At 42.9% G+C, this 24,085-nt stretch overlaps 1 protein-coding gene across 3 annotated transcripts in view; it reads left to right on the top strand.

Annotated features, from left to right (window-relative positions):
• Window positions 1-24,085, top strand: part of Tmem241 (transmembrane protein 241) — a 96,113-nt gene that overhangs the window by 48,184 nt on the left and 23,844 nt on the right. For all 3 annotated transcript variants that reach the window (XM_051201219.1, XM_051201217.1, XM_051201218.1), the window contains 3 exons: window positions 6,395-6,429; window positions 10,433-10,502; window positions 12,900-12,993. In XM_051201219.1, coding sequence (XP_051057176.1) covers window positions 6,395-6,429; window positions 10,433-10,502; window positions 12,900-12,993 — 199 coding nt within the window. The remainder of the gene's footprint in view (window positions 1-6,394; window positions 6,430-10,432; window positions 10,503-12,899; window positions 12,994-24,085) is intronic.

The following is a 24,085-nucleotide window of genomic DNA, read 5'->3' as shown; positions in this document are numbered from 1 at the left end:
CAACAACAACAACAACAAAAAGCCCTAGTCAATTCATTCTGCTGGTGCTGTGGTGTGTGTGTGTGTGTGTGTGTGTGTGTGTGTGTGTGTGTGTTTGTGTGTGTGTGTGGGGGGGGGAATCTTCCTTTGTTGCTTACCTTATTTTTTGAGACAGGGTTTCTTACCTAACCTAGAGCTTTCCATTTCAGCTAGGCCAGCTGGCAGCCCCCTGGGATCTGCTTGTTGCCATCCTCCAGCCACTGGCTGGAATTAAGATACTTTCCCCCCAAAATGCCAATAGTTCTGGATATTTCAAAACTTTTCCAGAGCTATAGTTCTATGGTATAATACCCAGCATGCTAGGCACTGAGTTTAGTCCCCACTGCTGAAAAGAAAAATATTTCCCAGAGTTGGGTCATAGTAGGTAGTTCTTCACAGAAGACATATGCCATGCAGCAGAGGTATAGCAGTACAGAGAAAAGAGCACTGTGGTCCTTAACTCTTGTGTTTTTCACTTTGTCTGCTGTGAGGATATTTATTGCTTTGACCATGGTACTCGGGATTCCTGGATGAGTCTATTGTGCACTCCAGTAAAGCCCCAATTCTGTCCAGCTTTGCTCTGTTCAGTAAAGTGGTAAAGACGTTTGAATCAGAATGAGGACCACTTTCCCACAGGCCACTACTACTTGATGCTGGGAAATTAGCACCCAGAAATCTGCCCTCTGCTTAGATTTATGGATGCCCCTGTCTGGACCAGCATGGGGCACTGCCTGCCAGGGTAGATCTGTTTTGGTCTGTCAGTATTCTGGGAGTTGCAATAGGTGGAAGGGTCTTAGTCTTTGGCAGATAGTCTCCCTTCACTGAGAATGCATATTCTCCTGACTCTGACTCTTTGCTGTTTCCCCCATATACTCCCACTACCAACACACCTGGAGGTGATTACCTGTAGCAGAACCTATTTTGAGCATCTGTTATATGCCTTATACTGCTATGCTTGAGACCCAGAGGTAAATAAAGCATAGTTCTTCCCATGAAGAGGGACAGTGTGGAACAAGGAGAGGGCTAACACCATTTTTACAGTTCAGATAGATGAATAAGACCATAGTACAGGGAAAGGTTGGCTAGACAGCTGAAAAGAACTGGAACTTTTCAATGCAGGTGTGCCTTCTGTCTGCATTTTGGAGAATTTAACTAATAGATCCTTATATTATAAATTCTTTCTAAATGAATTCCCCCAATGTATAAAATTTAAAATTATTACTGCAATGTTGCTAACACATTCTCCACTTCATTCTTTGGGTGAGCTTATGCACAAGTCTATCAGTGGGAAATGGACAGGTATTCTCTGGGGGATGACTCAATGAGACAGAAAACATGCAGGCTAGTGTTTGGAGATCACAGTTCCCCTAGCTCTCCCAGGTATGTTTCCTAGGAGCACTGAGATGCTTTCTCATCTGCTGCTTTGTTCTCATACTAGGACAGTACTTGCCAGGCTCAGTGGCTATGATCTATGTTCAGCTACTGAGGCAGGGTGATCCCAAGTTCAAGGTCTGCCCTGGACTACAAAGTGAGTTCAGGGGTAGCCTGGACAATTTAGTGACACCTTATCTCTAAAAATCAACAGTAAAAATAGATCTGAAGTTATAGCTCAGCAGCAGAGTACTTGCCTAGTATGCACGAGGGACTAGGTTCAATCCACAATAACACACATGCACACACACAAAGAGACAGGCACACCATTCACACACGGAGAGACATTACACACACACACACACACACACACACACACACACATACACACAGAGGGACAGGCAGACAGACACACCACACACACACAGATTTGTCACTCATTAAATATTTCATTAAGGAGTAAGTTTTTAAAAGGTCTGCTAATCACTAGGTATTATATATTAGTGTAATTTATATTAGCACATTTTTCTTTTTAGCCTTTGTATGTCATTTATTACTAGGGGGTTTCAAGTTTTATTTTTGTTCTGACATATTCTTACCACAAATACAATTAGAGGGGCGTTGAGTTCATTAGGACCCATATTGATCAGCAGTCATATGCCTCATTGCTTGTGATCCCAAGATGAGGAAAATATGGCTCTGGTCCCCCACGAGGGCACCACACAAGTCTGGGGTCAGGCTGGGTTTGTGAAACTGAAAATAGGGATTAGACACTCAATCTGAATTCTTTTTACTCAGAGCGACCCTGATAGCATTTAAGGTAATATGGCACCATGGTAGGTCCTAGAAGATACTTTGAGATGGAAAAGGGGTTCCCTTATCCTATCATGGACCAATAATCTACACTCCTGAAGTTATAATCAAAAGAGTATCTCGAGGTTAAAATAATGAAGGGTATACATTTAAAAAATATGCAGATGTACAGAGCCCATGCAGAGAACTAGGCATACCAATTCTGCAGTGGTGTGTGTGTGTGTGTGTGTGTGTGTGTGTGTGTGTGTGTGTATGGCATGCATGTGTGTGTATGTGTAAATCCTGTCTTACTAACTTACAGGTTCTTGAATAATGGGGCACAGGGTTGATCCCTTCCACATTCTCATAAGCCTTCTCTCTTCCCACCTCTGCCATTCTAAGTGCATTCATTAAAAAAAATCAAAAGCTATCAGCAGCTAAGCAGGCACCCTGGAAGCCAGAACACACACACACACACACACACACACACACACACGCACACACATGCACACACACACACTGGGGGGGGGCTAGCATGCAAGTCATGGTCCTACCTACACCGATAGGAGTGACCATCTAAGCCTTGGACCCGTCTATACCTAGAGGAGTGCTCACCTGCTGAAGGAGCATTCAATGATGCCACAACCCTCAACTGCATCAATTGGAGGAGGAGGGACCCCATGAAGCACAGGCTCCACTTATCCTAATTGGAAGAAGAGTTGGGTAGACAACAAGGTAAGAATACACTCAACAACACAAAGAGCAATACAGCACCACCAGAAACCAGTGGTTCTATGGCAATGAGACCTGAACATCCCAACTCAGTTGAAGCAGAAGAAAAGAACATTAAAAATAACTTTATGAAGATGATTGAGGCCCTTAAAGGGAGATAAAAAAATTCCCAGAAAAACATGGAGGAAAAGACAAACAAAAAATTGGAAGAGACCAGCAAGTCCCTTAAAGAAAACCAAGAAAAAACAGTCAAACAGATGAAGAAAATGGTTCAAGACTTGAAATCTGAACTAGAGGCAATAAAGAAAACACAAACTGAGGGTATTATGGAATTGGAAAAACTGGGTAAACGAGCCGGAACTACAGGTGCGAGCATAAGTAACAGAATACAAGAGATAGAAGAGAGAATCTCGGGCATTAAAGATACAATAGAGGAAATAGTTCACCAGTCAAAGAAAATATTAAATCCAACAAATACCTAACACAAAATATCCAAGAAATCTGGACACCATGAAAAGATCAAACCTAAGAATAATAGGGATAGAAGAAGGAAAAGAAGTCCAGCTCAAAGGCACAGAAAATATAGTCAACAAAATCATAGAAGAAAACTTTCCCAACCTAAAGAAGGACATACCTATGAAAATATAAGAAGCTTACATAACACCAGACAAACTAGAAAACTAGACCAAAAAGTCCCCTGGTCATGTATTAATAAAAACATTAAACATGCAAAATGAAGAATATTAAGAAAATGGCCAAGTAACATATAAATGCAGACCTATCAGAATTATATCTGACTTCTCAATTGAAATAATGAAAGCCAGAAAGTGTTATGTAGACACTAAGAGACCCAGACTACTACACTCACATGATCATCTCATTAGATGCTGAAAAAGCCTTTGACAAATTCAGCACCCCTTCATGATAAAGGCCTTGGAGAGAACAGGGATAAAAGGAACATACCTAAACATAATATATATAGTACCCCAATAGCCAACATCAAACTAAATGGAGAGAAACTCAAAGCAATCCCACTGAAATCAATAACAAGAGAAGGCTATCCACTCTCTCCATATCTGTTCAATATAGCACTCAGAATTCTAGCTAGAGCAATAAAATAACACAAGGAAATCAAGGGGATACAAATTGGAAAGGAAAAATCAAATTTTTGCTATTTGCTGATGATATGATAGTATATATAAGTTACCCAAAAAATTCTACCAGGGAACTCCTACAAGTGATAAACACCTTCAGCAGTGTAGCAGGATATAAGATAACTCAAACAATCAGTATCCCTCCTATAGATGATAATCAGAATGTGAAAGAAATCAGAGAAACATCACCTTTTATAATAGCCAAAAATAACATAAAATATCTTGGAGTAACACTAACCAAACAAGTGGAAGGCCTGTATGACAAGAACTTTACATCTTTGATGAAAGAAATTTAAGAAGACATCAGAAAATGGAAAAAACTCCATGTTCTTGGATAGGTGGGAATAACATAGTAAAAAATGGCAGTATTAACTAGAAGCAATCTACAGATTCAATTCAATAATCATCAAAATCCTAGCAAATTTTTTCACAGTTCTCAAAAGGATTATACTCAACTTCATATGGAAAGAACAAAAAACCAGGATAACAAAAGCAATCCTGAACAATAAAGGAATTTCTGGAGGCATCAACATACCAGACTTCAAACTCTACTATAGAGCTATAGTAGTTAAAACGGTTTTGTATTGACATAAAAGCAGACAGATGGATCAATGGAATTGAATGAAAGACCCTGATATTAATCCACACAACTATGAACACCTGATTTTTGACAAAGAAGCTACAATTATAAAATAGACAAATGAAAGCTTCTTAACAAATGGTGCTGGCATAACTGGAGGTTGACATGCAGAAAATGCAAATAGATCCTTGTGTATTGCCATTCATAAACTCAAGTCCAAATGGATCCAAGACCTCACCATAAAACCAACCACACTGACCCTTATAGAAGAGAAAGTGGGAAGTAGCCTTGACTGCACAGGAGACCACTGCCTAATATAACACCAGTAGCACAGACACTGAGAGCAACAATGAATAAATAAGACCTCTTGAAACTGAGAAGTTCTGTAAAGCAAAGGACATGGTCATCAAGAGAAAACAGTAGCCTACAGAATGAGAAAAGATCTTTACCAACTCCATATCTGACAGAGGACTGATCTCCAAAATATGTAAATAACTCAAGAAAGTAGACATTAAAAGACAAAATCCAGTAAAAAATGGGATACATATCTAAACAGAGAACTCTTCAACAGAGGAATCTGAAATGGCCAAAAGGCACTTAAGGAAATGCTCAACATCCTTAGTCATCAGAGAAATGTAAATCAAACAACTCGGAGATTACATCTTATACCTGTCAGAATGGCCAAGATCAAAAACTCTAATGACAGCTTATGATGCAGAGGATGTGGTATAAGGGGAACACTCCTCCATTGCTGATGGGAGTACAAACTTGTAGGGCCATTTTGGAAATCAGTATGGTGGTTTCTTGGAAAATTGGGTATCAATCTACCTCAAGACCCTGCAATACCACTTTGGGCATATGCCCAGAGGATACCCTACTTAGACAGCAAGGGTTTTGTTGTTGTTGAGACAGAGTTCCTCTGCATAACAGGTCTGGCTGTCCTGGAGCTCACTCTGCAGACCAGGGTAGCCTCAAACTCTCAGAGACCTGCCTACCTCTGTCTTCCGAGTGCTAGGTTTAAAGACGTGCCACCACCATCCAATTTAGGCAGCAAGTTTTAGTCCTACCCTGTCACTAGTTCAGTTGCCTAGATGACATGGAATTTTGCTAAAAGCAGCAGCAGAAGGTGGAAATGTAGCCCCGTTGCAGCTAAGCTCCAGGAACAGTAGGAGTTCCGGGAAATGGAGAGACTACCAGAAAAAGGATGTAGTGCCAAGACCGAATATGGCCCACATCAAAGAAACCCTCCTTTGCATCCTTCAATACTTGGTATCTATTGAGCATCTGCTTAGATAGATAAATTTGTGAATCACTTGGAAATTTAACTCCTTTTTGTATAGCTCATAATAAAAATATTCTTGGCCCACACTCAACAGCTAGCTTTTAGATTGCAACCTAATAATCGTTTTAGGTTGCTTAGCTTTCAAATAATCATTGTAAATTAAATGAACATTATAATAGGGTCAGCCAGGGCTAATGAAAGTAATAGACGGAGGGACATGAAGTCTTTGTCCTAACCATGAGCCCTCTTGCCAAGGCATAAGCAGTTCCAAGAGATTCTCATTCTCTCAGGATCTGGGTTCACGCAGAAAGATCTGTGAGTGTAGACAGTTTTCTTTCATGTAAATTTAACTGGTAGAATTGGATGGAAATGTGATTTGTTTATGCATTTGGGGAGGGCTTGGTTATGTACTGGGGAGAGCTTTCTTGACTGCTTTGCTGTACTTTGTTTTGTTTTGTTTTGCAGTGTGGCACTCCTGGCATTTGCATCGCACCCCACAGGTAAAGCACTCTAATGTTTACTTATAACCCCTGTTCACCCAGGGCTCTTAAGGCATTGTGTAACAGAATGTGAGGATCAAGTGGTCTCTAGATTTGAAACTACCCTGAACCCAAATGGTGGGAGTGAGTATAGCTCAGTGGTAGAACACATCCCTAGCACGTATAAGCCTGGTTGATCCCAGCATTGTAAAACGCAAAAACAAAAAAGATTTATTGCCAACCAATTTATTCTTATCCCTGTTTAAAAAAAAAATTGGAGACGTGATTGAGTCAATTAATCTAAAGTTCATTTAAACTTTGAGATTTTTTAGTTAGCCTGCAAAATAATAGGCACTATTGTGACATTTTCATACATGTGTGCTGCTGTTTTTCACTCATGATCTCACCCTGCTACTGCCCCTTGTCCCCGCTGTGTCACTTCCACTGTTTCCTTCTTCCCCAACAGCCTGCCTCCTTCATGCTTCATGCCATGAGTGTGAGTTTATATAGTTTAAGCCTAGAACCTGCACATGATAAAAAAATGTGATATTTATATTTCTGAGTCTGGCTTGTTTTCTTTAGTATGATGATCTATAGTTCTGTCCCTTTGATATAATATTTTCCTTTATGGCTGAATACGCGTGCATGCGTGCGTGCGTGTGTGAGAATATGCATGTAGAAGTCAGGGAACATCTTTAGCAGCAGTTGGTTTCCAACATGTAGATTCTAAGGATCTCAAACTCAAATAATCAGACTTGGTTGGAAGTGCTTTTGCCATAGAGTGCATCCTACTGGCCCTGCCAGCATCATTTTAACATAATTTCTTATCATAGTTGCCACCCTGTCTTTTTAATAATGCAGTAAAGAGTTGGCTTTCAAATTATCTTTACATTGTTGTTGCATTGGTTACACTGAGGTTGTTTTTTCAGATTTTGGAATTTCCCCAAATGGTCTATTCTGTCTTGCAGTTTGTTTTTTACTTTAAAAGGTTTTGGAGTACTATTAGTCTGTTTTCTGTTGCTAGTAACACAAAACTGCAGACAGAGTAAATTATCTTTTCAAAAGAGGCTTATTTTGGTCCCTAGTCTTGGTGCAGGTTTACAGGGTCACTTCTGGTGAGGCTTTCTCATTATGTTACTAGGGTTTCTAGGGTTGGAGTCTGGGCCCTAGCAACACAGGAGGCTAGAATTGGCCCTTCATCAGTGGATGAATCAAGGAGATAAGTAATAGTGAAAAGCTGAGAAAGATTTAATTGGTGTAACCATATTGGGAAAAGGAGCAAATAAAGAGGTTCAGTAAGCCTCCACACCTACATATAAGAAATTATATCAAAATGATGTCACTTTAGAATATTTTCATTTCATCTGGCCAGTGGTGTTGCACACTTTTAATCCTAGCACTTGTAAGACAGAGGCAGGGAGATCTACATGATTTCAAAGCCAGCCTAGTCTATAAAGTGAGTTCTAGACCAGCCAAGACTACACAAGAAACCGTGTCTTAAATTATTTTTAAAGGAAGAAAGGAAACAAGCAAACAAGTAAACACCTATATCATTAAGTCTACCAGTGTTAAATTGTGAGTGGGTGGTAGCCTCAACCCTTTTACCTCATTTAATCATAGTTCATCTCCCAAAGACCCCCCTTCTCATCTCCTCTTTTTTAAAAACCTTCTTTTACTTCACAAGGTATTAGACTTGAGCATGAGTTTTAGAGGAAACTTGCTTTTGGTCATGGTATATTCTCACAGCAATGGTAACACTACCTGGGACTCTATTGAATGTCCTCACCTTTGTCATCGTTAAAAGCACAGTATATCCCACAAAATTGTGAGCTCCAAATGCTTTCTGCTCTTCTGTGTTGTTTGTCACCTGTCTGCTCACCACACCTTCTCAGGCTTTGGGCCTTACAGATGTTTCATGTGCCCCTTGCAGGTTCCCCTGGCCTCCCATTTATTTACTTCCTGAATTCGTTTCAGTGGATTTGACTTTGTGTGTGTGTGTGTGTGTGTGTGTGTTTCTTGTGCTTTTTCTTTTTGTTGTTGTTGTTTGGTTGTTCATTTAATTTGCTTGTTTGTTTTCTAGAGAGAAAGAAGTAGAGGTCAATGAGTGGGAAGTTGGGGAGGATCTGGGAGGAAATAGGGAGGGAAAACCATGATCAGAATATATTGTATAAAAAAACTAAAATGAAGAAACCTGCATTAGTAATAGGCAGATTCGGGGCACCAAAAGCGAAGCTTTTCGAGTCAGCTGGAAATTGAGGGTCACATAGTCGAGTCTGGAACATTTCTGGCCTGCTGAGAAGCACCCAGTCTTACAGATACCCTTCTTTCAGTAGTGCTTGCTAAGGTGTCTTTGTGATCCTGACTTAGAGTGGCCACCCGGGTGTGTGAGATGGAGTCCCTGCTTTCAAAGGAGCTGATGGCTCTAGGGTTCCATCCCTCTTGTTATTCTCCTCTCCCTCATCTCCCCCTGCCCATCCCTCTTGTTATTCTCCTCCCCCTCATCTCCCCCACCATCCCTCTTGTTATTCTCCTCCCCCTCATCTCCCCCCACCATCCCTCTTGTTATTCTCCTCCCCCTCATCTCCCCCACCATCCCTCTTGTTATTCTCCTCCCCCTCATCTCCCCCACCATCCCTCTTGTTATTCTCCTCCCCCTCATCTCCCCCCCACCATCCCTCTTGTTATTCTCCTCCCCCTCATCTCCCCCTGACCATCCCTCTTGTTATTCTCCTCCCCCTCATCCCTCTTGTTATTCTCCTCCCCCTCATCTCCCCCACCATCCCTCTTGTTATTCTCCTCCCCCCTCATCTCCCCCCACCATCCCTCTTGTTATTCTCCTCCCCCTCATCTCCCCCCACCATCCCTCTTGTTATTCTCCTCCCCCTCATCTCCCCCACCATCCCTCTTGTTATTCTCCTCCCCCTCATCTCCCCCACCATCCCTCTTGTTATTCTCCTCCCCCTCATCTCCCCCCACCATCGCTCTTGTTATTCTCCTCCCCCTCATCTCCCCCTGACCATCCCTCTTGTTATTCTCCTCCCCCTCATCTCCCCCTGACCATCGCTCTTGTTATTCTCCTCCCCCTCATCTCCCCCTGACCATCCCTCTTGTTATTCTCCTCCCCCTCATCTACCCCTGACACTCCCCGTTGTTATTCTCCTCATCATAATCTACCCATGACCATCCCTTTTATTCTTTAGACTCCCTTTCAAAGCCTCGGCTAGGCTATGAATATTACCTGTGTTCTCTCACTGGCTTACCCAGCTGGAACATTTGTGATGAAAGATGGGATGTCAAAAGGAGGCACATCCAGAGAGGTCTCAAGGTCCTGGATTTAATTGATCGCCTTCTCTGCCATTTCTCATTAATTCTATGATTGCACTGCAGTTCCTCTCATACTGGGAGATTGGGCAAAGGCCAAGAGCCAGCATCTGCAGAAGAGACAGAAGAGAATCTCCATGGACATTCCATGTGCACGCCTGAGCAGGAGCTTCATCCTCTCTTGCAGTCCACAGTCCCAGGGTTATCGTGTTTGTCATTTCTCTGCAGAAAAGAGCCTCAGAATGTGCCATTGTACACTTAAGTTCTGGAACTGGTGGATAAAGGCAGGCTCTTTCCTTATACTGTCCCTGTGTGGGTGCTGATGCTGAAGGGAAGCCCTAAGGCCTGGAGTGACCTGCTTTCACGTTCCAGCTCCACACTTCAACAGTTATACAGTTCTAGCTGTGTCTCTTCTAACTGCAGTTGGAGTGGGGGTACAGAACCTCTCAGGGTTGCTGCAAGGAGTAAGAGATGAAGTCACCACACTTCCCATAGGGCTTTGCACAAAGCATGCTCTCGCTGAATGGTCACTGCCATCACCTCATTCTTAGGAGGCAGTAGCAGATTCTTAGGGACAGGAGAGTTGGAGGACTAAAGGCACCATGCAGGATACATTGTCTTATTTATGTTTCCCGAAGTAGCTTGGTGCAGGGAGCTGAGGGAGCTCTGTAGACTATTGTGTCACCGTTGCTGTGCTCCTTAGGTGACCTCTTCAGTGTCCTGGACTTTCCATTCCTGTATTTCTACAGATTCCACGGCAGCTGCTGTGCCAGGTAACCTTGAGCCATGGTATGTGTTTTCTGTGCCATTAGCTGTATCTTCATCTGTATGCAGCCCAGCATAATTATGGTGAACCAAGTGAGTCGTAGAAACAAGGAGGGGGTACTGTGGGAGCAGGCTTCTGTCTCTGGCCGTCATTCCTGTACACTCACACCCGCTCACAGCCATCCTGAATGCAGCAGACCCTGGCCTGTGGCGATGTTCAGCCAGGGCTGTGGTTTTCAAGCTTGCTGTGCTTCCCCACGTTTTCAACTCCACAGTCACCACGCAGAACTGCAGTGTATAAAACTATTGGGATTGACTCAGTTCAAGGGCTGTTTGTGTCCTCTCCAGTTTGACCTTGGCTTCCCACTTGATGATGAAGGCAACCTGCAAAACCCTCCTCTATGGAACTCTCAGACTCAGAAGGAGGATAGAGTAAGGCAGCCACAGCATAGAAATTATTTACAAGCTAACAAGCCACGCAATGGGAGGAAAGTGCTGGATGTTCCTCTACACAACTGAGGCTACCTCCTCCTAATCAAGTCTCTTCTGAGAGAACAGATTATACTCATGTCCTTTGGCTGGAGGGGGAGAAGGAAGGGCACATCCCAAGGATCCCAGGAGGGTTAGGATATTGAACACACCTGTGATGTTGTTTCTTGGCTACCAAGAGGTGACTTGGAGCACAGAGTGCCTCTCTGTGTACCTCTCCCCTCAGAGATATGCACCCTAGAACATCCCATTCTGACTTACCGATGTGTTGCTGTGACAGGTGTCTAAGAGAAACAATTCAAATTTTATCAAAGGATCTTTTTTGGCTCCTGGCTCCAGTGTCTGCCCAAGGTTGTCCGGTTATCCCACTTTGGGCCTGAGAGAGACTGACAATAGTGGTGGTGATGTAGGAAAAACTCAAAAGTCATAGAATAGACAGTAGAGGATACTAATAGATTTGCTTAGGAGACATTAAATCATACAATGTAGAATTTAGCTAAGGGGGTGCTGCCCCTTAAATGCCCCAAAGATAAGTAGTAGCTACCCGGGCCTGTTAGAGGTAAGCAGTTTACCATGCTAGGATAAAATATTTGTTCACCAATACTGACCAGCTTCATGCCTCCAACATGCAGCTCAAGGGGGTAGTACAGGGTTACAAAGGCTGTTAAGTCCCAGTCTGTTAGTAAGTTCTTTGTGCCCAAGTCAGGAAAAAGCCCAAGCCAGGTGGAGAAGATGTCACCAGGTAACAATTACTCAGAAAAAAACAAAACAAAACACACACACACACACACACACACACACACACACACACACACACACACACACACACACACACACACCTGGTATACTTAAGAAACAGTTCTGGGGTTCTTTGCTGTGTAAATGTCCCATCTGCCCAAGTGGCCAGATTTGCAGTCCCCGTTGTGAGTTTAAATTGTTCAAAGTGTAACCTGGGGCTGGGATCTATAAGAGATTTAAGGATGACAGCATTTGTAAATGCATAAGCCTAAAATGCGTGTTAGCCAAAACTTCTATTCGAGACTGGCTCTTCCTTGAGTGGTAGCCTCTCTCTCTCTCTCTCTCTCTCTCTCTCTCTCTCTCTCTCTCTCTCTCTCTCTCTCTCTCTCTCTCTCTCTCTTTCTCCCTCTCCTTCTGTGTGTGTGTGTGTGTGTGTGTGTGTGTGTGTGTGTGTGAAGATTTTCCTCTAAGTGAACAATTTCTCGATGGGAAGGCATATGAATTCTTTAACAGTGACAGTATACAGTAGATGAGGTGTTTGCCTAATGAAGCAGAGAAGTGAGGTAAGAAGGGAAGAGCTGTGGGCAGTGTGTATACTTCAGAGGTGTACCCCCAGGGATGCATTTCTTCCAACTAGGCCCTACCTCCTGATGCTTCCATTATCTCTCAATAATGCCTTCAGATGATGACTCCGTAAATGGACCAATCCAAAATCAGAGACCTCATGATGAACCACTTCCCCAAGGCCCCTCCCCTAACACTGCTTACATCTGTTGTGGAGTCTTAGTACCTGAGTTTTTGGAGCAATACTTAATATCGAAGCAGTAACAATGCCCATTTATACATTTCTCTGTTGTGACATAGCAAGGTTTCTGAGCCTCTCTCTCCTCTCATTAGAAAGGCTGAGGGCCAGGCTTCTACACTGCTTTTCCCTAGGGGCACTAGAAAACACGAATATGATGGAGGTTGTGCGATGCTCAGAAATTAGATGTTGACTGATAAACCGAGTGTGACAGCATGACACTTGCCTGTAGTCACAGCCCTTGGAAGAAGGGGTGGAGGGTTGAGAGCTTCATGTGGCAAGCCTGGTGCAAGTGTGGAGGTGGATGGGAAGGAACTGACTGGCTGTAGATGAAGGAAGGCAGCCTCACTAACCAAAGGGTGTTTTCTCCTTTCAGCGGAGCTTTGGGCTTCTTTCTCATGCTCAGTACAGTAAAGCTGAAAAGTATTCTGGCCCCAGGGCAGTGTGCAGCCTGGATTTTCTTTGCTAAGGTAAGAGAGAGGGGCTGTAGGGGTGGGAAGGTCTAGTCCTGTGTAGCCAGCCTTCTCAGCCTGGGTTCTGTAAAGTGGAACCTTTAAGAAACCAGTTTTAGTGATCGGAGCCTGGTGACAATTTCTGAGACCTTTCACTTACTTTATCAGCAAGACATCATCACATTCCTAAAAGGTACTACAGGAAAACTGACTTCCATGTGCCTTCAAGGCAAGGGCTGTTGCAAAAAGAGCTTTTGTCAGAGTCAAGGCTGACTGACGTAAGAGAGAGGTAGGTGGGCTATGAAGGCTCAGGAACCAAAAGGCAACAGTGGGAAGCACCATGGTAACAGAAATGCTTTGAGAAGGGCTCTCTCCTCCAGGGCCTTCCTTTCATCTCATGTCTGAAGCAGTTAGGGTGCAGGGGGCCTTGGACCTGCTGCTGAGGAGTGAGATTCCATGATGAAATTATCAGAGCTTCTGTGTTCAGTCATGTCTAGTTTTTCAGTTGTTTTCTCTGAAAATGAGATTACACAGTGTTGATGTCACCTAAACGGTCCACCCTTAATAGTCTTGTTCACAGTAGAATGTGGAGACTGGCTGGGAGAGGAAAGAAGTTGGCAGAATCTCCAAAACAAGCAGAAAGCTGGGAAATCATTGTTCAAAGTCTCCATTTCTGTGCTCCAAAACTTGATGGAAAGCACACAAGAAACCAGAAGTATTTGTTCTTGGTAGGAAGAGAGTGAATTCATGGTGTTCTTGCCTGCCACTGCCCCATTCCCTCCTTTCAGCTATCTGTGTGATGAAGCCAGAGCAGGCTGTGAAGAGCCATAAAAATCAGCTTTGCTGCTTCTAGAAGTCTCTCCTTTTGCTTGGGGTATTGTTCATTCAAGTGGCCATTTTGGTCAGAAGTGAACAGGAGAAGCCAGTAGTTTCACTGTCTTGAGTGTACAGGCCTCACTGGAGTCAGCTGTGGACAGTGGTTTTGCTGCTGACCTAAGTAATTTTGGAGATAAGAGAGCATTGTGAGCTGTGTTGCTCTCTGTATATCTCACATTGAATGCCTTCTGCATCTAGGAACACACAAGTGTTGGAGCAGACACACACACACACACACACACACACACACACACACATACATATCCCTGGCTAGTAGAGCCTGCTTGCACACACAAAAGAGCAAGTGGAAAGTACAACCCAAGGCAGATGTGAAAACTGCCTAAGAGTCAGATGTCCTCTCCAGCTGTGTAGAAGCAGAGACAAAAGCTCTGATTGGTTCTTGCCAGGACACCAGGTTACACAAGCATGAAGAATAAGAACAAATTAGCACTGCACCTTTTATGAAAGACAGATTTTATGTTTGGTTTAGGAAGATCACTGAACAGGCAAAACAAACAACTGTAATAAGATATGTGGGAAAGTCAGAACCTAGAGTTGATACCACATATTATCTAGAAAGCACAGCACTCAAGCAAGCGTTATACAAATTTAGAGAAGCAGATTGTGGCCTATGTGCAGGAAAAGGAAGTCCATGGGAACTGGCTCTGGGTATGTGGCTCAGAAGGTATTATCCTGGAGCATTGCCCACCCTCCATCAAGACACTGGGGGCGGGGGGGGGGGGCTACAGGATATAAAGAAAGGCTCCCTGAATTCAGAATGTCACTCAGAGAGAACTAGGAAATAACCAGTGGAAAGTCCAAATTGAAGATATAGCTGAAATGAGATTCCTGCAGAGGGGCTGAACAGATTTTAGATGGCAGAAAAGTGAACTGTAAGAGGGAGAAGGCATCGTTTTAAAAATGTAAACCGCACTCCAGACACCAGTGAGATATCATACATATCAACATATATATATATATGTGTGTGTGTGTGTGTGTGTGTGTGTGTTTACATATATACACACATGTATAAGCAGTCGTGGAAGAGGAAGAGCCAGGGATATAAAAATATTTAAATAAATAATGGATGAAACTTCCAGATTTTATGAAGGACATTAAAATTCATTAAGCCCTAAGAACAAACAAAAACAGAACCTTACCCAAACAAATTATAACTCAACTGTTAAAAGACAAAGAGAAAATATTAAAAGTATCAAGAAAAAAAGATACATTATAAATGGAGGAAATCAATGCAACTAATTAAAAATAAAAAACAAACCTCAAAACAAAAACTAAGAGGCCATAGGTAGCAAGAGGAGGCCACATTCAGAATGCTAAAGAAAAAAATATGCAACTAGGGACTCAGTATATAGCAAAACTGTCCATCAAATATGACAGAGAAATAAAGATATTCCCAAATAAATACTGAAAGCTCTGTTGTTAATGGCAATATCAATAATTATATTAAATGTGAATAAACTTTTAAAGAGCTGGAGAGATGGCTCAGAGGTTGAGAGGACTGGCTGCTCTTGGAAAGGACCCAGTTTGTTTCCCAGTGTCCACATGGTGGCTCATAGTCACCAGCAAGTGCAGTTCCAAGGGCTCCAACACCCTCTTCTGACCTTTGTGGGTACCAGGAATGAATGTGGTGCTCATACATACTTATAGGCAAAACACTCAAACACATAAAATAAAAATAAATGATTTTTTTCAAAAATACTCCATTAAAAAAAAAAAAACAGAGGTTGTTAGATTGTACTTATTTATTTATTTTGGTTTTTCGGTGTAGGGTTTCTCTGTGGCTTTTAGAGCTCTGTAGGGCGAGCTGTCCTTGACTATCTCTGCCTCCTGAGAACTGGGATTAAAGATGTGTACCACCACCATCTAGTTAGGTTGTAATTTTAAAAGGGAAGACAAAATTACAGTTTCCAGAAGAGACCTTGAGTCAGGGATACATGTAGGCTGACTTTGAGAATGAGCAGAGCCAGAGCCCTTATAAGCTATGGGACACATGTATGCAGGCACTTTGAAAATGGCTCTGGTACTTCATGAAAGGTAAACTGACATTCCTGCAGCACCTATGTACCTAGGAAACCTCAAGAGGAATGAAAATACACATCCACCAAAACCCCATGCATGGTGTTTATACAGGCAAATAATGTAGATGTGCGACTCTCTATGGATGGATAAGCAAAGGTCATATGTATGTATGTGGTAGAATACTACTGAGCCACAACTAGAAATGAGCTGTTAATGTATGCTATAATGCAGATAAGACTTAGAAGTCTTCTGCAAAGTGGAAAAACCAAGTCACAAAGTAATGTATATATTATCCCATCTGTGTGAAATGTCCAGAAAAGGTGAATTTAGGAAAACAGTACTGGTGTTTTTTCATGGGGCAGAAATTTATAACATTTAGATTTAAAGAAGTTGTGGTTTTGTGGGCTGGAAATGAACTAAAGCTAGGTTGTAGTGAGGATTGCAAAATCACTCAGTAATGTACAGAATTTGTTAAAAATTATCACATTGGGGCTGGAGAGATGGTTCAGTGGTTAAGAGAACTGGCTGTTCTTCCAGAGGACCCAGGTTCAACACCCAGCACCCACATGGCTGCTCACACTGTCTGTAACTCTAGTTCTAGGAGATCTGACACCTTCACACATACATACAGGCAAAACACCAATTGCATAAGAAATAAATAGAAATATCTTAAAAAAAACTTTAAAAATCATTTCATTAAAAAAAAAATCACACCTTACATTTCAGTGACAGAGTTTCTTGGCTTGTAAGCCATCCCTAAGAGTTGTAAACCCTGGCACTCATTCTGCCTTTACAATTTGAGAGGTTTGGTATGGTTTTGCCTATTTGACCACTGGTCACTAAGTGTCTCTTTTGCCTTTATTTTTTCAAAACTTGAAGGGAAGTTTATAACTCTTTCCCCAATTCTGGGAGAGGAGGGCAATTTTTAATTGGTTCTTGCAGTTTAGTACTAATCCCATTAGCACCAGAGCAAACATCTCTGCAGTGCTGTAACCTCAGTGTGTAGGTGCCTCATTTGGCTTCTAAATCCTTTCTTACTCTAATTTACTACCAGCCCAAAGCAGTTAGCAACCCTGTAAGATTTAAGACACACCAGGGGATATGATATGATATGATATGATATGATACGATGATATGAAGGTATATAGCTTCTCTTTCAATGGACCCCCTTTTGTACATGATTCTACCATTACTCAACATTTCTTTAAGGAACTATTTGGAGATTGATGGACACAAGGAAGGAAAAATGAATTGGCTGTGTTCAGTGCCTGTCTAAGGCCAGTTATAACTCAGAATAGATAAGGTTGAGTTGGGCAATGATGCCAATCCAGGTAGCAAGGGAGTGGCTGGCACTGGCCCTGAAAGTTATGATTGCCAGGGTAAGGTTGAAGAAAGGAAGAACCTTCCAGAATGAACAGCACAAGCAATAAGGCAGTATGAGCTTGTGGGGAACTGTGAGTTTGATTAGAGGAAGAGTCAGTGGAGGCAAAGAGAAATTAGACAAAAAGTCCTATGACAGAACAAAGAAGCTGTTCTGTAGAGCCGGTTGTGCACCTCTGGATGAGCTGATGATGGTAAATAATGCTTGGGCATGTTACTGTGGAAACAGCTTAGACAGAACTGCGCTTCAAGCATCCAGTCAGGAGGTAATCAATTCAGTGGCAAGAATAAAAAAAAAAAAAAGATGAAAGTCAGTTCTTCCTGAAAATTTGAAGGAAATGTATCATGTGATTGGTATAGGACATGACAAAATAAAGACTAGACCATGTTAGAACAGATGGGAGTAGGTGATGATAGTCAAAGAACACCAATAATGATGGATCCAGAAGAGCATGGATGTCTCCAGGGTTTGTAACTGGAGACGTGGGACACCTGTGGCATGACAGACAGAAGAGGTTACAATGAGACTGCAGGGGGAGAGCTGGTGAAATGTGTGGCAGCCAAATAGCTAAATGGAGCTGCTTTGAATTGAGAACCTGGAGAGGGGTGAGGACTTAGATCATACATCCCAACTGTGAAGGGACGGAAGTGCTCACTGGGAGAGGAAGGATGTGGGAATGAGAGGTCACAGGCAAAACTCGGGAGGCATTCAAACGCAGGGGACCATAATGAACAGGACAGAGAAGTAACAGCAAAGAGGTGGGAGGAAAGCCACAAGGGCTCTAAGAGCTGCCACTGAGAGAGCAGGTGGGGAAAAATTAGAGCAAGGATATCGGCAGCCTTTGACAAAGCAAGATGGGTCATTAATGCACTGAAGTGGAGGCCTGAGCTGTGCTTAAGCGGGTAATAGCTGGATCTCATAATGAGACCTTTTCTACAAGAAGGACTTGGGGAGAGAACAAAGAAAGCCAGGTGCTAGAGGATGAGGGAAAGTTAGGGAGATTGGTGTTGATAGTTTGTGGAAAGACTAGGGGGTTAGGGCTGTCCTAGAGAAACCAGAAAGCCTTTTACCCCATGTGCCTTGGCAGACAGAGTGATAGATGGGAAGGAGGCAGTCAGGGCTCCTGTGTGGGATGTGTGTGGGAGAGGGACTGAGGATCCTCCTGGGACTGGGGGGAGTGCTCACTGCTTGATTCTGACCACTATTCACTGAACTTGTATGATATGAAATGTTTGTTCCCCCCAAAATTCATAGTTTGAAATCCTAATCTCGATGACAATGGTCCTAGGTGCAGTTTTGGGTACATGGTAAGTTTATGAAGGCAAAGTCCTCATGAATGACATCATTGTTCTTACAAAAGAGACTCCAGTCAGTCATGGTGGCTCATACCTTTAATCCTTGTACCCAGGAAACAGGGGCAGGCAGATCTCTGAGACTGATTGAGGCCAGCCTGGTCTGTGTGGCCAGTTCCAGGCCATCCTGTCAAAATAAAAGGTTCCATGGAGCTGTCTTGCCCCATCCACTGTGAGAACACGGGAGGAGGATGCTGTCTCTGAGAAAGCAGCTTTTCCCAGACATGGAATCTACCAGTATGCTAATCTGCACTTCCCAGCCTTCAGAAGAGTACCATCATGTTGTCTTTAAGCTACCGGATCTCTGGTCATTAGTCACAGCAGCCATGGTGGATGAGATACCCACATGTTACTTTTCTTATGGTAAGGCAGGAAGGGTTTATTATGGCTTGCAGTCTGGGAAGACAAAGGCCATTGTGATGGGGAAGGCATAGCAGCAAGTGGTTCCATGGTCACAGGCGTATGCAGTATGCTGATACTAATAAAGAGACTCTCATTTCTCTGTGGAACAGGAAGCAGTTCCTGGAGAGGAAGTGGGGCTAGGCTCTAAACCTCAAGGCCTGCACAGCTGACCAATTGCTGCTCCACCCCCCAAAACAGTGGCATCTTAAACACAGGAGCCTGGGTTCATTCTTCCTCTGTAAAGCAGAATTTAGACTGAAAGGCATCTAAAGATAGCTCAAAGCTGGCAGGACCACAGTGACTCTGATAAATGACTGACTTGCTGATGGCCTTTACATCTGATGTAGCCCTGTACAGTGAACTGCTGGGAACTGTGTTGATAGTTACCATGTCTACTGAACAAAAACATTTGCCAGATTTATAAGAACTAACTGGAATTTATCACTCCACTATGGGACTTTCTTCTGTCCCTGTCACTGGGACCCACTTTCTCTTGGGGGAAGATCTTGCTCTCAGTGTTACAGGTAGTTTATTGGAATTTTGTCCATAACCCAGATGGTCAGAATTCACCCTAGAAGGCAGTTCCCTCACATTGCTCTTCAGATAGGATGCTGTTCATATGGAGGGGATATTGTAAAGCTGAAAGGCACTAGAATATGAGCTCTTGTTAGTTCACAGATTAAATGAGCTAGTGTATGTGGAAATAGCTGGGGTATGCTTTGCAACCAGCACTATGTAGGACAATAGAGACCTGCAAATAAAGACTTAATTTTCACCTAGTCTCAGGTCTGCCACTTCAGATCTGTAAACTGGTTTTCTGTAAATAAGTACAATACTAATTTCTACCTTACTGATGGCATTAAAAGCAGCCTGACAGCTCTGGTATGGTGAGAGCCAGTCCTGGGCAGGTCCTTGACTCTATCAAATACTTGCTCAGTCCTTTAGAAAAGTTGACCAGTGATTTCCTGGCTCTTAGGTTCCCATTGTGTTCACTGGTTCCTGGCATGGATTTACTGCCCACTGCCCTTGTGCTCTGAGTGCAGCATCCACAAGAACAAGGCTCCTCACAGCCGAACCTGGGAGAGACCAACAAAAGAGGTCACTGATGTGCCATTCACCATGCTTTAAACCTATATAAAGAGTCATTGATCCAAAGCAGCCACTGTGCATGTGAAAATGTATGTTTGCTGGTTTCCATGGAGACCACCCAGCTGGCTGCTCTGTGATCACTCACTAGCCTTGATTATATACTGGCATTGCCTGGGAGCCTTCAGAGCTGTCTCCATAACAACATCTTGTGGAATAACGTGACTGCCACCCAGGTCTGTGTTTCCCACGTGGGAGTTTCTAGTAAGAGGTGGGCAAATGCTGCTAATAAGTTGGCTGATTTGTCCTGATGAGAAATTTTGATGTGCACAGGAAGTTTTCTGAGCTCTGACTTCCTGTCTCAGGTTTTCTTGCAGGTGAAGGCCATAGCACAGCTCCTTTCTTTTGTCAAGATGACATGTTGACCTATCTCTTGTCCTGTTGCCAAGATACTAACTGAAGAGTCTTCACTATGTCAGTTGTCTAGATAAAATTAAGTTTTTAAAAGTTTTTTCTTTATGTGTATGTGTGTTTTTCCCATATGTATGTTGTACACCATAAGCATTTCTGGTACTTGTAGAGGCCAGAGGAGGGTCTCTTAGAACTGGAGTTGCAGATGGTAGTGAGCTAGGGTGTGGATGCTAGGAATCAAACCTGGGTCTTCTGCAAGAACAAGTGCTCTTAATTACTGGTCTATCGCTATGCTCCCCAAACAAAAAGAAAAGAAAAGAAAAACTGAGGCAAGGCACCCAACATTGTCCTCTAGACTCCATATACTTTCACACATAGGACACCTGCACAGAAACAGACAGATACACATACACCACATACAAAAGGCTGAAATAGAGGAATCATACAAATCTTCTGACAACTAAATAATATGCCTTTTTACTTTTGACTAATTTTATGTATTTATTTATATGTGCAGATGGTATGTGTGGACGTGCATGCCCATGTGTCAGTAGGGAGGCCAGAGTTGATGATGGGTGCCCTAGGGTCTGCCAATGAGCCCAGGACTCACTTTTTGTCCAGCTGGCTGTCTGGGAATACTCAATGTCTACATACTGGGGTTACAGGTATGCCCTGCCACAGCCATCTTTTTCATGAGTGCTGGAGATCTGAACTCAAGTCCTCATGCTTGCACAGCAGGTCCCTTACCCACCGAGCTATCTCTGCAGTCCTTCTTAGCTTTTAAGTTTTTACCCAGTATCTTGATGTATTTAGAAGAAGGCCCAAGGCTTAGTCTTGGCTGTTGCCTGGCACATTAAAGGAGATGACAAGTGGCCATGCCTTCAGGTTGTGAACCAGAGTTGTTAGGTTTGGTGTTTGACATGTGTCTGTCAAGGACGGACTGCAGAGTTTGGTCTTCTTCCTTCCATGTGAATTCTGGTACTCCTGTTAACTTTTTGTTGTTATTGTTACACTCACATGCCTTCTGCTGTCTGTCAGGTGGCCAGGCTAGTCTTGTCTTTTCTCACCTCAGGTTTCATCCCGAGTGAGGTTTCTTCTCCCTGTGCCCACGTGTTCATGGTTCTTGGTTTCTCAGCCTCTTGCTCCCATCCCCCCTTCACACCACATTTCTAAGATTATTTGACTATGGAAGTTCTCACTCCAGTATTCCTTTTCTTCTTTTCCTTTAGTTTTTACTTATCATCTTTGTGTGTTCTGGAATGGTCTGATGAAAATAAGACATGAAATAAAATGAAGCTCTGCTGTAATGTAACTTTTATGTTGAAAGAGTGCACTGAAAAAAAATCTTATTATGGCTGCCTCTTAATTAAATCATTTTTCTTGTTGACTGGCTAAGCCTCTGTGGCATTGGGAACAATTTTTCATGGAAAATTGAAACCTAGAGGTAGCAGCATAATTTCCTTTACAGTCTCTAGCTCGGCAATAATAACGGCATGTTGATGCCTTTCCATAACATCAGCAATGAGGCGACAGGAACATGAGTGGCATGTTACGGAGTGACTCTTAGTGGTGATGCATATGGAAACACTTAACAAAGAGGCCGGTTACCTAGGAGTCATTTGTTTATGAACACGATTTTCCAAGAGGATTCTGGGAGGGAAATACTGTTCTGGATTCGAGAAAAAATAACCGGATTGTTTCCTATTGCCAGATTAATCCACAGACGAGGGTGATGTTCACAGGTGTCTGGAGATGAGGTGGCTGTTTGTCTTTAGTTCTGTGGACCCCTCCCCTGGGCTATTTTTAGTATCATCCATCATCATGGGGTTCTGGGTGGCAAAAATATGATGGCAATTCTGGGTTTCACAACTTTTGGCCTGAAGGAATTTGCTTCTTATTTACTAAGGGAGACATTTTGTAAATGTCCTGACTGTGAGTCGTTTCTGGGTGTGCCTCATATCCTAGATAACTTAAAATAACTAGAGTGGTCTCTTATTTCAACACATTTACAAACTTCCTATTTTGGCGGTGGGGGGAGTGGGGGTGAGGGTTGTGATTAATCATCAAAGAGAACCAAATAAACAAGTTTCCAGGGAGCAGGGTGGAAATTAGCTGATTAAGCATTCCCAAACCAGTCTGGTGAAAATGGGGTCAGGAGCCATTGTTTAAGCCAGTCCTTTACACAATTTCCTGGCCCTCCCATCTGAAAAGGAGCAAAATTGTGTGACATTTTTCCACACTGTGTTGGATTTCTTTCTCAGCACTTTGAGGCTTTCATCTCCGAGATTCACTCTTAGAGTGAATGTTCCACTCTTAGCCCCAAGCAGGAGAGTTTGTCATCTTTGAAAGGGCTCTCATGCTAGGCCTTGTTCTTCCCCTGAAAAGTCTTTTTAGATGGTTTATAAATATAAAATCTTTTATATTATAATTATTTATTTGTGTATGTGTGAAGGTACATGTCATGGCTCTCTGTGAAGATGAGGGGACAGCCCATGGGAGTCAGTTCTCTGCTTTCCCCATATTGGTCCCAGGGATTGAACTCAGGCCCTCTGGTCAGTTGGCAAGCATCTGTATCCACTGAGACATCTCACTGACCTGCCCTCCTTAGACATCTATCTGCCTTGCTCTTCCAGATTTCCAAGCATTTACACCATTTTGTGTGAAAGCCTTCCACTTTCTTCTTTGCATCTTTAAAATGTTAGGATTTGAGAGAAAAGGTTTGGCTATACTTTAGTTTCATCTTTCATAGGCGCCCTATGTTGCCTTTCTGTTTTGTTCTTCTGAGAAAGCTAGTGCACTCTAGAAAGCAGAAGAGAAGTTGGTAGTAACAGCAAACATTTCCTTTAGTGGAGTATCCGTGCCTTGGTGTGTGAAGCCAGATGCTGTATGATCCTTCCTGAAGCTTCCAGGACGTTGTTTGTGGTCACATGTGTTCTATTGCCCTTAGCCCCCTGACTTGAGTTGTCCAGCTAGTGTTTCTTCTCCCATACAGTTAGAAGCTGCTTTCTGTACCCCCTTTCTGCTTTGTGATTTGTTTTGTTGAGACAGGCTATGGTGGTGTGAAAAGAAATAGCCCTAATAGGCTCATACATTTAAATGATTGCATTAGGGAGTGGTACTACTTGACCAGGATTAGGAAATGTGTTAGAGGAACTGTGTCACTAGGCATGGGCTTTGAGTTTTCAAACCCTCAGGCCAGGCCCAATGTCTCTCTCTACCTGATGTCTGTGGATCCAGATGTAGAACTCTCAGCTACTCTCCAGTACTGTGTTTCATTGCATGCCACCATGCTGTTAATGAACTAATCCTCTAAACTGTAAGCTAGTCCCAATTAAATGCATTTCTTTATTAGTTACCATGGTCATGGGGTACTGACTGAGACACAGACACTCAGTATGCAGCTAAAGCTGGCCTGGAACTTGCCTAAGTCCTGATTCTTAAGAGAGTTGCCTTCATCCTGAAGTTTTATTTCTCAAGTAACTCAGTGAGAAGATGTCCTGTTAGCAAACTCTTTCAGCAGATGTGTAAAGTAGTGTCTTAGCCAGTATTCTATTGCTGTGAA

This window comes from Phodopus roborovskii, unplaced genomic scaffold (genome assembly GCF_943737965.1).
Source record: "Phodopus roborovskii unplaced genomic scaffold, PHOROB, whole genome shotgun sequence".
NCBI classification, from domain to species: domain Eukaryota; kingdom Metazoa; phylum Chordata; class Mammalia; order Rodentia; family Cricetidae; genus Phodopus; species Phodopus roborovskii.
The sequence above is the reverse complement of the archived record's forward strand: the minus strand, read 5'-3'. Positions and strand labels throughout refer to the sequence as shown.